Raw genomic sequence first — 17,737 nt, 5'->3', positions numbered from 1 at the left:
TTAACTCAAGACTTTTCTGTATGTCCCCGGAGCAGTGAAAAGGGGAAAATCTAAAATGTCCAAAGCAAATGGATTTGAATAGTCACCTTTTCCTATTGTTTGTTTTCTCAGTGATATGGCTCTATGAAGAGGTCTTTGTGGAGGGAACAGCATTGAAAGGAAAAAACAATTAATCAAACATGAATGGGCAGCCGTAGCAGGGTTATTTCCATAGCAACAGCCCGAGGGGACAACTCGGACCCTTTAATGTGAGCTGGTGATGCTTCTTTGTAAACATCCGCACAGCGGGGGGGAGCGAGCCAATGAGCAAGAGCCTGGCAACAGAGGCATCACAGGGCAGCAACCTCTTGGTATCAATCGAAGTTTTCATTATCTAGTGCTGAAAGGGAAGAAAAACATTCAGAAACGCTGTATTTTCAGGCGTTTTGAAATATATACGTTTGCATTGTCCACTACTATCATTAGTGCCAGGTGTCATTTGCAGTCTACAAACAGATCTTCTTTTTATTAAGAGAACTTAATAGTTGCTAAAAACCGTATCCAATAGATGGGGAAAGTCATCAGCAAAGAAATTATCTCTCCGAATTCCTCTTTTTTTGCATGCTGTGTGGTAGCAATTCAACAATACTCTTTGCTGCGAATCACTCGAAAACGGATGCCAACATTTACCGGAGGGTATCGTATTCATAAACTTTTTTTCCCTTGGACATCAGGCAGCTTAGTCACACAGTCATAATCTCTTACCTACTCATACCTTATGCAACCTTCAACCAGCACAACACTCTCCCGTTTGTGTCTCAATCACCCTCCAGCTGTGACCAGCAGAAGACAATGTGTCAGTGCACAAACATTACGAAAAGCTATTATGAAGGGGCTGCTCGCTGGTTGCCATAGGTACTATATGCTAATTGTCATCCAGGATATAGTCACAGATGGGGGATGGGGGGGATGCGGAAAGGCATCGTCAGAGCAACCCGGTTTGTTTAGCTTTAGATTATGGACTCATTTCATGAGAAGACATTGGCAAACGTGAGTCAAATTGATAAAATTCAGCATGGCAGGAACAGCATGAAGATATGAGAGTGAGAAGGGACAAAAAAAAAAAAAAACCTGAAGCGAAAGAGATCCCGACTCATAGTTCTTTGCTCACAAAGTAACCCATTTCCAGTCTAAAAATGAGAGGAGCAGCATAATCCATGCAGTAACAGAACAGTAATTCAGTCAACCACAATGCTCTCTACATAGGGCAGGGAAATAGAGAAACACCTATAAGTTTCTCAGAAGTCAATGCTCAAGTCAACAATTCCCCTCATTTTCATTCAATTCTCAGTGATGTGCAGGATAATCAAAAAAAATACAGCGGGGACAGTAAACAGAGCTAACAGCTTGTTACTGCCTTCCTTCACTGGAGATTAAAAAAAAGCATTTCCGCTGGATCTGCAGCTCTTCAGCGAGGGGGGAAAGTGACTGTGCAGTATAAGGCTGAGCCCGGCAGCACTCCCGCAGGCAGAAAGCAGGTATCCCTAACCTTCTGACAAAGACCCTCGCCCCCCAAACCCCAGTGGTTCCCTCGGCGAGAGTAATGGCTTCTTTAGGCTGGGCTGTGCCGTGCTATTGTAGAATCACAGAGCGGTTAATTGAAACAAATGACTCTAATAATGGGACATTATCCCCACAGGCTGGCTTTGTGGCGGGGCTAATTAGCGCCGCGGTGGCGGTGGGAAGGACGACTCGCTGCACTGATCCCTCAAAGGAAGCAGCCGAGGCCCCCTTTTAAGTGGGCTGAGTGGGATTCTCCCACTTAAAGCATGTGAGGATGCCGGGCCTTTTCAAAACTGGCGTTGTAAAAAACAAACATGTTTAGTCACCCCTGAGGATCCCTCTGGGGTGAGTCCCAATCTGTTAAAAACTGTGCGGTGGCCCCTTCACTCTACCTCCATTTACTACTTACTGACTGGACAGACTCAAAACGTTTGAGGATGGCCATATATATATATATATAGATATATATATAGATAGATAGATAGATAGATAGATAGATAGATAGATAGATAGATAGATAGATAGATAGATAGATAGATAGATAGATAGATAGATAGATAGATAGATTAACACTGAAATTTGTTTTCATCCATTACAACTATTTACCCTTGTAGATGATCTCAGAAAGTCAGCTGATATGTAGAGCTCAAATCTCTATGACCATGCTGTTTTAAATATTCATTAGTCCCAACAGTTGCCTAAGGTTATTTGAATTAGCGGCATGAATATTCATGGCATGCAATGAATGCTCATTTGTTTTTAATGCTCATTGCATTTAATACTCCTCTTCATTACTTCACTCCCATCCATGCATAATATGCTGCAAAAAACAAAGCTTTACTTTTTTAAAGCATAATTCTCCTTAGAAACCCATTTGTTTTCACTTAGAGTGAATGGGGGTGCCCTTCCAATTATCTTGTTGTCATTTGCCTTGACAACTTACAAGACACATCACTCGCCCCTTTTGCAGAAAGTAAACACTGAAGGGCATCTGTCTTTTTGTAAAATGAAAAGCCTTAGCAGAAAAAAAATTCTTCTATGGCAAACATTTTTTTGATTTATCTGGGAACGTCACCAACATGTCATATCTATCCCAGTGAAAGGCAACAGACCAAATAGGTCATATGAGATATGTCTACGGCCTACACTGAAGAGAAAGATTGCAGTTTCAATTTAAAAAAGCACAGGCAATCAGCCTGCACTGGATATGTGAAGTCAACTCAAACTGCAATTTTCAGTCACAATGACTTTTTTTTAGCATTCCTTCTTCTTTTTTTTTGTTAATTTTTTACTGTTATTAGACAGCGACAGTGAAGAAGCAGACAGGAAATGGGAGGGGGGGCGGTATGACGTGCAACAAAGGTCGCGGGCTGGAATCGAACCGGTGATGGTTGTGAACATGTGGCCGTTTGGTATGCACTGTAACCATTCGGCTACAGAGGCACCTCAGCCTTTTTTTTAAACATTTATTTAACAGTAGTGGAGAATGACAGGAAAAATGAGTGCGTGTGCGTGTGATACACGTCATCAGTCAGATTTGCGCATACAATATCTCAAGTACATGCTAGGCATCTTAACCCAGAGAGTCACATGAAGAACTGCTTTTAATGTATCTAAACAAAAGTTTATCTTGTGGGAACCTTCCTCTCTTCTGTTCATTCTTCAACTCTATTTGGCCACTGAGAGAATTGCTTTGAAAATCTCTTCCCATTAAATGTTTCACATCTGTTTTGTTTCAGATTTGTATAGACTTACTGTTGAGAGACTTTATTGTGACCTTTTTAAAGGATTGATTCAGTTTCTGTCTACGTATTCCAGCATTGTCAACATCCCCAGCCTTCAATAAAGTTTTTATATCATTGTATTAAAATGGCGGTGGCCTTTTCCCTCGCAGTCTATGTCCTAAATGCCAAGTGATAAGTAAATTTTCTTTAGCAGATCAAACAAAGTCAAATTAAGTCAAGATCATATAACCTTGCAGCAATCAAAGGCTCTGACAAAAAAAATCGATCCTGAAAACAAAGGCACATATTGTAATGACACATGTAGACTTAAATACACACACACACACACACACACACACACACACACACACACACACACACACGCGCGCGCGCGCGTATGATAGCTGTGTAGAAAAGCACAGTCTCACACACTATCAACAATGTATAGTGAAAATATACATTAATACACCACAAAGACTAAAAGTATGTCAGTTATATTTATCTGTTGATGGACCAAGATTGAGTACCTTCTTGCAAAACCATATTTGATAAAACCATAACTTTCCTGTCTTTTCTAACCAGCACTTATGCATGTAATCAATGATAACTAGAATTGATACCATCTCTAAGCATCTTAAAAAGGGGCTGCCTCTGGTCTTTTAGTGACAAATCCTGCCAAAAATAGTAATGTAGAACCGCATGTTTAACAAGATTGAACAAATCCCCAATTCAGAACATGTGACTATGTGCGACATGAACTTGCAGACTTGGCAGCTGCCTTTTTTGTGGTTAGCGCTTTTTTCCCCAAACTAGCCTAATTACGCTTGTAATGAGACAAGGGCTGGTGCTCTGTTTCAATATTTAAATGTGCTGGTGCCCCTCAAGGCTCCATGTTGGGCCCGCTCCGCAAACCCCTTCACGACCCCTCATTACCGTCTGCCAGAGAATTCCCTCTTCCTTTCTTTTTTTTTGAAAGATACAAATCTCACTGGCGTCTCCCTTTGCTCATATACCAACCAGACCCAGAGAACTCGGGGGCCTGTTGAACACAAGACCCCTCCCCCTACCCCCAGCACTGTGGTGGAGACAACGCTGACAGCTAAGGGTGAGATAGGGATTCTCCCTCAGTAATAAGCACTCCCACTGCAGAGTGTTACATTTCACAGTAGCCAGTCATCCAAGACTTGGCTCTTTCTGCCTTGATTTGAAAAAGCTAGGTGACTGGGTCATTGCTGTTGGGGGTGGGTGGAAGTGGGTGTGCGTGCGTGTGCGTGTGTGTGTGTGTGTGTGTATGGGGGGTGGGGGTCAGAGAGACAGCAATGAGGAGCACTTCTGAATGACGGCTATGTCTCTGGCAACCCTGTTGTTTATCCTTCTGTTCTGTTTGAGTCCTTGTAAATGGAGCAATTTCAAGTTTGAAAAACGCTTCAAAACTGACAGTCAAGACTATTATGAACAATATTTCACTGCTGCAGTAACCATCACTCGTCATATCCAAACAAAGCCGGATGATGTGCAAGTTTAAAGGAAAGCGGAAAATCAAAACCTTTGTGTATATCGTTTAATACCCATTTCTCTGTCTATTGCAGACTCAAGCTAAAACTTTCATCGCCTTCTGAGCAATCGGGGTGAGCTGGGAAGGGAAAGGTTGTAAAGAACAGATTGAACAAAAAGTAAATAAAAACAAAAAACAAGCCCTTTGCTGGAACACCAGCTGCTCTACTGGTCTAAATTTTCAACTTTGTTGAATAGCCAACACCAAAAGAGCAGAATACATTAACTTTTAAGCTATAGAGACTGGTCAAATACAAAATTGCCTATGCAGAGTGATGATGATGATGGTCAATTCTCTGCTCTCACTGCAGTAATGATTGAACTGTGTTTGCCGTAGGATCGATGCATGGTGAAAACAGAAAATCCCAAAGCAGGGGGAAGTTTACAGAGCTTTAGCCTTGGGCTAAATGTTGTACAAAACCCAGCAACATCATCCCTTGAGATGAAGTGTATCTGTTGCTCCAGCTGAGCTTGTATTTGTAGGAGGTTTATGAGCGCTGTAGGATAGCTTTCATTGCAGGATAGTGTGTCCTTAAGGTACTGCTGTTGACTTTTTATCTTCTTCAGCGACGTTTACAGAAGACTGTCAAACGATAGCGTTCCGGCTATCGCTTCCAATTTTGTTGCTTTACTTCGTAAGGTTTTTGTCAAAATAGTAAGGAGACTGCTCTGCCTTGTCTTTATGTTGTATCCCCTTTTGCCCACCAAAATTTGCAGCCTTTACCTACTCTTGGCAACCTTATTTGTCTTAAAGCCCTCAGCAGACACGAATTCAATCTCCCTTATTATACCTTCATCAGTATGAAATTAAGGTTAATTGACTTTCTTGGGGAAATGTCAAATGAAATATCTCTAATGGAACCAAAATGAAAATAACCTCGTCTTCAATTGCTTTAAAATATTTCTCAATATACAGCCTACTTTCCTATTCCTCAGCCCCAGAAATAAGCTCCTCTTGTCCCAGGAGATAATAAATGAATTGAATGCCCCCCCCTTCTTTCTTATCGGTCATCTATTTTTTCCAGAGTAAGCTATTACTTGCAGGGGTTGCCAGGCAACAGGAAATATTAATAGCTGCTATTATTAGCCAGGCTCTGCCAGAGTAGTACTAAAATGTGGAAGTGGGATACATGAATGTGTTACATAAATCTTTGGACCTTTCACAGTGTGTGCAAGTCTCTGTTTGTGCAGTGATTTATTGCAATGACGGTTCATTTATGAGAAAAGGAGGTGTGAAATAAGAAAATGGAACATTACCCTGAAGGGCTATTTGAAAATAAATAATTGCAAAGGTGAAACAAAAGCTGTTTAAAACCAGGTGCTCCCTCTACTCCTGAAATGTTATTGGCCGAGGAGGGCTGCTTTGTTGCATGCAGTCGTACTGTATATAGACATGATGTACTGATATGCACAGAGACCCTGACACACACACACACACACACACACACACACACACACACACACACACACACACACACACACTCACATACACACAGAGGCACAAACATGGATACATAACATTGACTGAAAACTGCTTTCTGCAAAAATCAACTCATCCAAATCCCAGAGATAATCTCTATTTCGTATTTGTGGCAAAATAATGAAAGCATTTCCTTCAACCGTCTCCGAATAAGTAGACAATGCAGACCTGCTTTAAATGTTCCTGTCAACAGCATCTTTCAGATTCACTAGGAATACTCAGCTCAGCAGCCAGTGGACATTGACCAAATCCTGAAGACCGCCTTTAATGGAGGCCTCAGCTACCACCCACAGAAAATATATCCTGCAACTTATGCAGTTAGATTCTGAAAATCACATAAGACCTGATTAACGAAGGATAAATGCCACGGATGCTCACATTAAAGCATAAATATTCATGATGGAAGGAAGAGAGATAGAGAGAGAGAAAGAGAGAGAGAGAGAGAAAGTAATATTTATGTCAGATGAAAGTATATAATGTTGAATAATTCACTACACAGGCCATCTATAATTCATCAGGGTTCGATTCTATGATTAAAGCATCTGAATGTGTTCGCCAGGGGTGTTTGCATGTTCGGTCTGAAGCATGTTTAACACATGAAAAAGTCGCTTTACTTGGGGTTGGAAGTGGGTTCCTCTGTATCCGTTTGAAAAAGAAGAAGTAGCTGACAAGGGAGACCCCCCCCCCCCACTGGTACCACAGACACTACACACACACACACACACACCCTGTCTTTTTGGCTTTGCCAATCATAACAAATGCTTTCTTTCTTGAATCACTTTGAAGGACTGAAATCTTTGAATTGTGCAGCTGAATAGATATTTAAGAGCCTCTGCTGCAAAGATGTGACTGTTAAGAAGACGGTACCTCTCTGAATGTATAAATGTTGCATATATTGGTTTGGGCTTTTTCTCGAATGTGTTGTAGCTTTACGGTCCTCTATGGCAACAGATGTTAATTGCGATACTAACTTTTTCGTTCATAAGAGTATGTCTGGGGATGCCAACAATGGTGTACAAGAGAGATTAGAAAAAAATGACAAGGGTAATATTTTATATTTTAACATTAATGAGACAATTGGTAGGTAACGTTTTATGAGGCTGAGTGATAGAGGTCTTTTTACACCACAAATTATCCTTTGGTACGGAGGAATTCATCTGAACCCTAAAACAAGGACATAGCAATCTATAGTAATGGACATTTCCATCAAATGCTTTGTCAGGCTATACGTAACTACCTTGACTTTAGATTTGGGACAGGAGTGGACATTTAGACTCTTCCTGTGTTTAACTAGAGCTACAATCCACAATAATTGCATTAGTGTTTGACCACTCCAAATCCCAAAGATTCAGATTCAGATTCGGCCAAATCCCAAAGATTCAGATTAAGATTCGGATTCATTCTTTATTGTCCTCTATAGAGAAAATTTGCAAAAATGTCATAGTCTGTACATGAGTAATACTCAAAACAGGGTATAAGCAAACAAAAACAGCACAACAACATAAGTCTGTCTGTTGCAGTATGTCCAGACTATTTAAGGCAGTGATAGCTGAGGTCACACAACTCCTAAAGTGTTTCTTGCATAGTCTGTATCTGTGGCCATAGGGGAGGAGGGTGAAGCATGGGTTGAGGGGGTGGCAGCAGTCATGTCCTATGGTCAGTGCTCTGTGAATGGTGGCAGTGTCAATGAGGGTTGGCAGGTTGGGAATGGGGAGACCAATTATTTTAGAAGATATGTTAGTGATTTTCAGGAGCTTGTTTCTATTGGTGAGGGTGAGCATGGTGAAATAGCAGGTGGCGCAACACAGGTGGATGGGTTCAATAATACTTCGGTACAGAAGAAGGAGCAGGAGGTGGGGTTTGACTGAGATAACCCGAAATTTGCGGATGGCAGAGTCATTGTTGGCAGCATTTATGGATGTTTGTGATGTGGTGATCAAAGCTAAGTTTATTGTCCAGGATGATGCCGAGGTACTTAAAACTCTCCACCATCTCCACTGGCTGGCTGGCCATTGATGGAAGTGGGGCAACTTGGGGTGGTGAGTTTATTGCGGATGTCAAAGATGAGCTCCCTCATCTTGACAATGCTGAGGAGGAGGTGACTTTTCATGCACCACTGGGGGAAGAAGTGGGCAATGGGTTGTTGGTAGGCTGTGACTGAGTCTCTGTCTGTGAGGAGGGTGAGTATCGCTGTGTCATCAGAATATATGAAGTATTTTGTAATGGAGGAGGGGCTAAGACAGTCATCGGTGTAGAGTGACTATAGAAAGGGACTCAGAACACAGCCTTGAGGGGCTCCAATGTTGACATTGATGATGGGGGATGTAGCGGTACCCACCCTGACTGCCTCAGGTCTTTCACTGAGGAAACTGTGGCTCCAATGGATGAGGAGAAGTGGAATGTGGAGAGGTAGAGTTTGCTGATCATCAGATATCCTTGAATGGTGTTAAAGGTGGAGCTAAAATCTGTGAAGAGGACCCTGGCATGGTGGCCAGTCCAGGTGTTAGAGGAGAGTGTAAAGGAGACATGCCACAGCACCCTCTTTCCTGCTTTAGGCCTTGTAAGGGAACTGCTAGGAATCCAGCTGTGGGCTAACAACTGGCAGGATGGCATTCAGTACCACTTTCTTGAAGCATTTTGCAATGATGGCAGTGAGCACTACTGGTCTGTAGTGATTCAGTTCAGAGGGGTGGAGTTTCTTGGGGACAGGAATGACGGTAGATGTTTTCCGGAGGGTGGGGACAGTTACAGTCTGGAGCGACTCACTCAAGATAGAATGGAGAACAGGGCAGAGCTCCAAGGCAGCTTTTGAGCAGCCTTCCTGTGATCCCATCTGGGTTGGGGACCTTGCCAGCTTTACACCTCATGTAAAGCTGATGGTAGACGTCCACTTCTGTGAAAGGGACGGAGTGCGACTGCTTTGGGGTTGGTAGGCTCCCAAGCAATCTCTCACACTCAGTGCAATAGTTGAGTGTCAAACCATGCAGAGAAATTGTTCAGGTCTTTAGAGAATGAGGTGGGGTCAGTGGGTGTACGAGTGCTGGTTTTTGAGGTGGACCCAGTGAGTGTTCTCACCTTCTGAAAGGCATGCCTGGTATTCATGGTGCTAAAGTCCTGTTATAATTTGTCCTTATATGCCAGTTTTGCTTTCTTGATTTAATTTTTCACATGGCAGTTAATGGCTCTGAGGGAAGCCAGTCCTTGTGATGGAAAGCTTGCTGTTTTTCCTTAAGCGTACGTTTTATTTGAGGAGTTATCCATGGTCTGGATTTAGGGTATTTTTCGATCGTTTTGGGTGGGATCATAGTCGCCATGCAAAACTTGATGTAATCCATGATTATCTCTACTCTCACATTCAGATTACCATCAAAAATTCTCCAGTCGGTGCATGCAAAGGACACCTGTAGCTGTGCAGTTGCGTTCTCTGACCTCAGGTTGACGATGTAGGTGAGTGGTTTAAGGCATTTAGTACTTGCGTGTATTGCGGAAGCAGGAAGACAATGTTATGGTCTGTGGAGCCCAGCTGTGGCTGCACACGACTGGTGTACATAAGTATTTTGTATGTTCCCATAACACAAGTCCAAAACATTTTTTTTTTCTTGTAGGGATATCGACATACTGTTTAAAGGACGGGAGAACACTGTCCAGCCTGCAGCTGTTAAAATCCCCCATAATGAACACATAGCATGGGTGCTCTGGGCTGCTAGCTCAGCTGCGGTTTTGGTGTTTACGCCAGGCGGGATGTACACGCAGCTGATGACCGCAGTGGGAAATTCCTGTGGGAGGTAGTAGGGGTGAAGCGACAGGGTCAGCATTTCTTTGTCCGGTGTGCAGACCCTATCATGGATCTTGATGTTTCTGCACCATCAGTTATTGATGGAAATACAGACCTAGCCACCCCTCTACTTACCAGACTCCCTTATCCTGTCCACTCTGATCATGGTGAAGTTATCCAGGCTAACCTCTTCATCAGGAATAGAGTCATTCAGCAAGGTCTTGGTCAGGGTGAAAATGCAAACCTCCTGAAAGGCTTTCTCCACTTGGAACCTGGCACATAGGTTGTCCATCTTGCTCCGGAGAGATTGTACATTGGCAATCACAATCGAGGGAAGGGGGGATTGAATGGATGCTTCCGCAGCCTAGTGCACACCCCACCTCACCGTGTCTTCACCTGTGTCTTCACCTCTCTCTCCACCTTGTATTTCCTGTCTGTCAGCACTATCTTATCTAATAAAGTAAAAATTGGCCAATACCTCCTTTATCTCTTTTACCTATATGCTTATCATTTTAAATGCAAAATACCTCTTGAACCAGGTTTCTGATTCACAAACTAACTCACGTTTAGCCATGCCATCTGCATAGGTTCGGGTTGAGGTGGAAGGGATTGCAACCCCTCCAAAAATGTGAGTGATTGTGCCTAAAAACTAATGCTGTTGTAAGATGCTAAAGATTTCGCATTTTTTAAATTACCGTTATAATCCTCATTGGTAATAAAATTGGAAAAATATATATTCCCTGCACCCCCACTACTATTACCCTCTATCACCCTTACTCTCTCCCTCATTTTCTATCACTTGGTATTGTTCATGTGGTATTCACCTGCTGTAGGATTTCACAGAAATGCCATCGACAGAGAAGCAAGTAAGATGTGCTCCATCACCTTTAACATATTCAAACAAATCTTTTGATAAAAGTGTGTAAGAGTTTGTGATGAATCAGCTTGCTTTTCTGGATTGTTAGCGAAAAACATGATTCAGATGAGTGAACTTTAGCTCACTTCCATGTCAATGTTGTCTTTAGCTCAATGTCAATGTCAAGCATCCAATCAAGATATTATGTAAATAATACGTACCATTAGCTACTCTATTCAAAATGTGGAGTCAACAGTCGACCTTCTTTAAATCATTAACTTAAGACAATGATCCTGTATCATTCTGTCACAACAAAGTCACACAACAGTTGCACTTTGTGACCATAACACCATGCAACCTTATTTCCATTCACCTTGGCAATATCTTACATGTTAAAAAACACGCAAACGAGGGAAAAAAAACAAACAGAGGAACTAAAATGAGACAGACAGATGGTGTAACTTACCGAGTGCATAGGCCCAGAGAGGAGGTGGCTGTCCTGGCCCAGCATGTTGGACATCATGAGGGCGGGCAGCTCCGGGTAGGAGTAGGGGTTGAGAAGCCCGTTGTGGGGCAGAGAGTGGAAGGGGTAGCCTGACTCGTGCTCCATAAGGTGCAGCAGAGAGGGGTCGGCGTGGTTGGGGGGTGTAATGGGGGGAATCTCGTAGTCCTCATCCCCTGCACCTCCTCCTCCTCCTCCCCCGGCGCCATTGCTGCCCCTGCCCTGACTAGAGTAGTTCTGAAGGAGGGCAAACACAGAAGGAGGTGTGAGTGAGGGATGAAAGCCGATGCTTCATTACCACATTACAGCATTTAATCTACTTACTGGGCAATAGTTAGATCTTTCTTTTCTTTCTGTTCATATGTTTCTCACCCGTTCAATATTCCCAAGTGTAAATGCAATACCTATAGTAGAAACCCAGTGTTATTAATATTTCTATAACTGCCGGCACTATATAGATGCATATATATCTTCTTCTTTTTTTTTTGAAAACCGTCAATGGTGTTGATAAAAGTGCTAAACAAACGAGGAGTGGAATATTAAGATAGATGTAGGAAAAAAACTTTAATACATAGCAGTACAAGCTTGTTTCATGCGTCGCACACTCATCAGCTGACAATGTGATTCAACCAGCTGATGAGTGCACGATGCACAAAACAAGCTTGTACTGCTATGTATTAAAGTTTTTTTTCCTATATCTATCTTTATATATATATATATATATATAATTCATTCATTTTCATTTCCTTTGCCTACACAATTATACTACCTTGAATTGTGTGTTAGAGTATATACACTCACTGGCCACTTTATTAGGTACACCTTGCTAGTACCGGGTTGGACCCCCTTTTGCCTTCAGAACTGCCTTAATCCTTCGTGGCATAGATTCAACAAGGTACTGGAAACATTCCTCAGAGAGTTTGGTCCATATTGACATGATAGCATCACGCAGTTGCTGCAGATTTGTCGGCTGCACATCCATGATGCGAATCTCCCGGTCCACCACATCCCAAAGGTGCTCTACTGGATTGAGATCTGGTGACTGTGGAGGCCATTTGAGTACAGTGAACTCATTGTCATGTTCAAGAAACCAGTCTGAGATGATTCGAGCTTTATGACATGGCACGTTATCCTGCTGGAAGTAGCCATCAGAAGATGGGAACACTGTGGTCATAAAGGGATGGACATGGTCAGCAACAATACTCAGGTAGGCTGTGGCGTTGACACGATGCTCAATTGGTACTAAGGGGCCCAAAGTGTGCCAAGAAAATATCCCCCACACCATTACACCACCACCACCAGCCTGAACCGTTGATACAAGGCAGGATGGATCCATGCTTTCATGTTGTTGACGCCAAATTCTGACCCTACCATCTGAATGTCGCAGCAGAAATCGAGACTCATCAGACCAGGCAACGTTTTTCCAATCTTCTATTGTCCAATTTTGGTGAGCCTGTGCGAATTATAGCCTCAGTTTCCTGTTCTTAGCTGACAGGAGTGGCACCCGGTGTGGTCTTCTGCTGCTGTAGCCCATCTGCCTCAAGGTTCGACGTGTTGTGCGTTCAGAGATGCTCTTCTGCATACCTCGGTTGTAATGAACGGTTATTTGAGTTACTGTTGCCTTTCTATCAGCTCGAACCAGTCTGGCCATTCTCCTCTGACCTCTGGCATCAACAAGGCATTTTCGCCCACAGAACTGCCGCTCACTGGATATTTTCTCTTTTTCGGACCATTCTCTGTAAACCCTAGAGATGGTTGTGCGTGAAAATCCCAGTAGATCAGCAGTTTCTGAAATACTCAGACCAGCCCGTCTGGCACCAACAACCATGCCACGTTCAAAGTCACTTAAATCACCTTTCTTCCCCATTCTGATGCTCGGTTTGAACTGCAGCAGATCGTCTTGACCATGTCTACATGCCTAAATGCATTGAGTTGCTGCCATGTGATTGGCTGATTAGAAATTTGCGTTAACGAGCAGTTGGACAGGTGTGTCTAATAAAGTGGCCGGTAAGTGTATATTGTGTATGACTAAATCGCCTCACCAAGTCAATATTGAAACCTAGCTGGCTAATTGAAAAACAAGTCTGCTGTTGAATCTGACTCTTTAAGGATAATGAGCAGTCATCTCTAGTTGTTGCTATGCAGTCATAGATGAATGGTAAGAATTAGAGACAATCAAGGTGAAGTTATGTTGTGTCGTATACTTGGAACTTGGCCAATTCGCAATATTTGCACTAAACAATGCTTTTACAGCAAATATAAAGCCTCATTAACAGTCTGATGGAGGCACTAGCAACAAAGGATGTGTCCATTATCATAAGCGTCATAAGTGGCTTTTTATATTTTCCATATCTGCTTTTCTTCTTACTTTTTTGAAAGTGCCAGTGGAAAAAACGTTTAGCTGAAAATATACAATCACAAAAGAGACTGAAGTGCATAAAAGAATTGAATTTTTTAAAAAACAAGGTATGTAGTAGAAAAGCTGAAAGACTGAATAGTCAGTCATTCGATTGCAGCAACTGTACCGACTAAAACAATATAAAGGGGGTGTGCGGGTGGCATGGCGATCTATTCCATTGCCTAACAACATGGGGATCGCCAGTTCGAATCCCCGTGTTACCTCCGGCTTAGTCAGGCGTCCCTACAGACACAATTGGCTGTGTCTGCAGGTGGGAAGCCGGATGTGTTTAAGTGTCCTGGTCGCTGCACTAGTGCCTCCTCTGGTCAGTCGGGGTATCTGTTTGGGGGGGAGACTAGGGGGTATAGCGTGATCCTCCCACGTGCTACATCCCCCTGGTGAAACTTCTCACTGTCAGGTGAAAAGAAGCGGCTGGCAACGCCACATGTATCGGAGGAGGCATGTGGTAGTCTACAGCCCTCCCCAGATGGGCAGAGGGGGTGGAGCAGTGACCGGGACAGCTCAGAGAGTGGGGTGATTTTGGCCAGGTACAATTGGGGAGAAAAAAAAAGGGGGTGGGAACCCACATAATGAATATGTAGCACTGTCCTTGAGCAACAAAATGCAATATTAAGTCCACCCTCCTTTTAAATAAAATGGCTGGACATAACAAACCTGACACTCTTCAATAAGCAAGGAATCTAATATGCCCAAATGACCTTCCCCCTTCCTCACAACCAGGTGAAACACTTAAGATTTTGTACTACTAATCAGGTGACACATGAGCTAGGCCCGTGGTTGTCTCTGCCAGGGCCTATCTTGACATAATATTGCGCTGAGAAATATGGTTTTGTGTTCTCAAAAAGCACACTGAGGGTATTCACCAGGGAATGAAAAGCAATTTTGTCAGAGGCAATCTGATGCCGACTCCCCTTTATAATGACTGAGGAAAATTAATCATCACAAATAATATTCCAGTGTCAGCCATTCAAGAGCTTTTTAATAGAATTTTTATTATTCATGTCGCGTGGTACACATCAAGCAGTCCGTTCTGCAACATTTCAGAAATCAATTCAATATCATCCTCGTGTAGGCTGTCATCTCGCCTGCCAGAGCAGCCGTTCATCTTGCAAACAAATAGTTTTAGCAAACAAATGACAAGAAAGGCAGAGAAACAGCCACTGTAGTATGCCCCCCCCCCCGTACTGCCGGTGCTTGAGGACAGGATAAAAGTCTCATAATGTGCGCTATCGTTTGCGAGAAAATAATACTAAAAGAAAGAATGTTGGCTATCAGTAGATGATGTGCTATTTCCTTTTCCCATAACACTCACGCTACTTGCTTGAAAATATTATCATTGAGGATTCCTTTTCCCACAATAAGCGGCTTAGCAAATGTCTGTTTCTTCACTGTCCCATGTTTCTCATGATGTTATCAAGGACGCCGCAGTTAGTTTTGTCTAATGAATTAAAAAGAAAAAAAACGTCTCCAGGGTTTGCATTTCTGACTGTTTGCTGTAGGTAGGCAGGGTATGGGTAGCTGTCTAGGTGCTTACAAGGGATGATAGGGAAAAAAGAGAGCGTGCTGTGATTTGAAAATGGTAAATAACTATTCAGTGTTTAGCAAAATTAACTGCCTAAGGAAAGGAGCTAGGATTACATATAACTATTATTTCATAATTTCCATGCCATCAATTTCTGAAATGTTTGTCAAATGGTGACCGTAGTATAATTTCAGAAGGAAGCTCTCTCTTCATAATGTTATATGCAGTACTTGTCAAGTCATCAGAGAAACACCTGGTATATTTTCTTTGTCTCTAATGTCAGATTGAGACTGGGCAGCAATACAGTGTTAGCATAACTGTGGCTGTGGTGGATTGTATTCTTGTTATACAGTCACACTGACAGCATTTGTGAAATCCATGCCATCAAGTACAGCTCAATACAAATAAATCATGCATTTTGGACACATCTGCTTTCTGAGGTGAAACACAACTCATGTCATGCACATGTTCAAGGATTTTGCCATCCGAGGTTCGTTTACGACCTCGCCTTGCAACATTTTTGTGTATTGTTCTTTTTTTTATTATTATTTTTACAGCTTCTTATGATGCCCTTGGAGATAAGACACAGTACAAGGACAAAACAAGTTTAATATTTTCAAATGCAGATAAATAATTCATAAATATACTGTCTTTCAGGACATGGCAGGGAGTGGATGAAAAGAAAGGGGTCAGAAGGAAACGCCAAATGTTGATTCAGCCGTCTCTCCAGCTAACCTTCACCCTCCCACCCGAGGTCGAATTTAAGCAAATCTTTCATTTTGCTGGACAAGGACATTGTTTCAGACCTTCTAGGACACTACGGTTTTTTTCTTCTTCTACATTTCCTTTGAATAGCATGACACATGACAGCATCTACAATACGATTAAACATTCCAGTTCCTTCCATCTAAAAATATATAGTGCGGGGATAAAGACAAGGCGTGGTTCTCTGGTGTGACCTGGCATTCCACACACCACCGGGTGTCTGTCATCATCATATATCAGCAAATTACTTGACCCTGGCTCTTAGTAAAAAACAATGAGATACTTCACCCTACATCCGAAACGACCACAGCGTTGATGACTGCAAATTTCCACCAAAATGTTTGTGTGCCGCACAAAATGGCCATTAGATGGACTTCAACATGCAAGTGAAGTCTATTAAATGGTCTGCAAGTGAAGTCTATTGAACGGTCATGCAATCGCATTCGCTGCAGATCCAAAAAGAGGTTAAAAACTGCTTTGTTCGAAGAGATGACAGTAAGGAATATATAGGTTTTTTTGGGGGGGGATTCCCCCCCCTTTTTCTCCCAAGTTGTACTTGGCCAATTACTCCACTCTTCTGAGCCATTCCAGTCCACTCCCTTTGCCGATCCGGGGAGGGCTGCAGACTATCACATGCCTCCTCTGATACATGTGGAGTCGCCAGCTGCTTCTTTTCACCTGATAGTGAGGCGTTTCACCAGGGGGATGTAGCACGTGGGAGGATCACGCTATTACCCCCAGTTCCCCCTCCCCCCCGAACAGCCACCCTGACTGACCAGAGGAGGCACTAGTGCAGCAACCAGGACACACACCCATATCCAGCTTCCCACCCACAGACATGGCCAATTGTGTCTGTAGGGATGCCCGACCAAGCCGGAGGTAACACGGATTCAAACCAGCGATCACCGTGTTGGTAGGCAACGGAATAGACCGCCATGCCACCCAGACACCCGGAATATATGTCTAACGTCATGGTCGTTGAGTGAGGTTGGTGCATGCTTGTTAGCATGTATTACCCCAGGCAAAGACAGCAGACAAGAGCCCACTTTGTCAAGGAAAGTGTACAAGAAAAAGCTATGCGAGCAGTCTTCTGCAGCAGGAGACCCAGTAAACTTTGTCTCTTTAGCTTGTGTGTGGTAATTAAGTAAGTGGCAGCAAATCTACCAGTGATGCTCCAGGTTTTCCTGATATAAAACACACCAGAGTAATCTTCTTCACTTGATGGTGAATCCTTGGTGGCCTATGAGCATCGTAGCAACCGCTAGTCCCACAACATTAATGTCGACTTGACGGCGGCAAAAAAAGTAAACTTGTTGTACATGGAAGAGCCTGACTTGGTGGTGGAGGAGGAGGGGGGGGGGTGCTCTGTTCAAGGTCGAGGATTGTCCACTTTTGATGGACATGTTTACTGCAGATTGTGTGAGTGACACAGAGGACGTTCCCTTAGTAAGCATTAAAGCGTCAAATGCTCAAGTCTGAAAAAGCGCTAATTATTATAGAAAAAAATAAAATTAAACCAGCCTTTTTTCCATCAGAAATCCACAGAGCCCCTTTCAGTGGAAATACAATGTCTTATGGAAAGTCAACCAGCCATATGC

General features: G+C 42.9%; 1 protein-coding gene across 1 annotated transcript in view; it reads right to left on the bottom strand.

Moving 5' to 3' along the window:
• LOC130108005 (TOX high mobility group box family member 2-like) overlaps positions 1-17,737 on the bottom strand; it is a 67,703-nt gene that overhangs the window by 24,113 nt on the left and 25,853 nt on the right. The window contains exon 3 of the mRNA XM_056274839.1: positions 11,398-11,670. Coding sequence (XP_056130814.1) covers positions 11,398-11,670 — 273 coding nt within the window. The remainder of the gene's footprint in view (positions 1-11,397; positions 11,671-17,737) is intronic.

The sequence above is a fragment of the Lampris incognitus genome, chromosome 2 (genome assembly GCF_029633865.1).
Source record: "Lampris incognitus isolate fLamInc1 chromosome 2, fLamInc1.hap2, whole genome shotgun sequence".
Classification (NCBI taxonomy): domain Eukaryota; kingdom Metazoa; phylum Chordata; class Actinopteri; order Lampriformes; family Lampridae; genus Lampris; species Lampris incognitus.
Note: the sequence above shows the minus strand (reverse complement) of the source record. Positions and strands in the feature narration are given on the sequence as shown.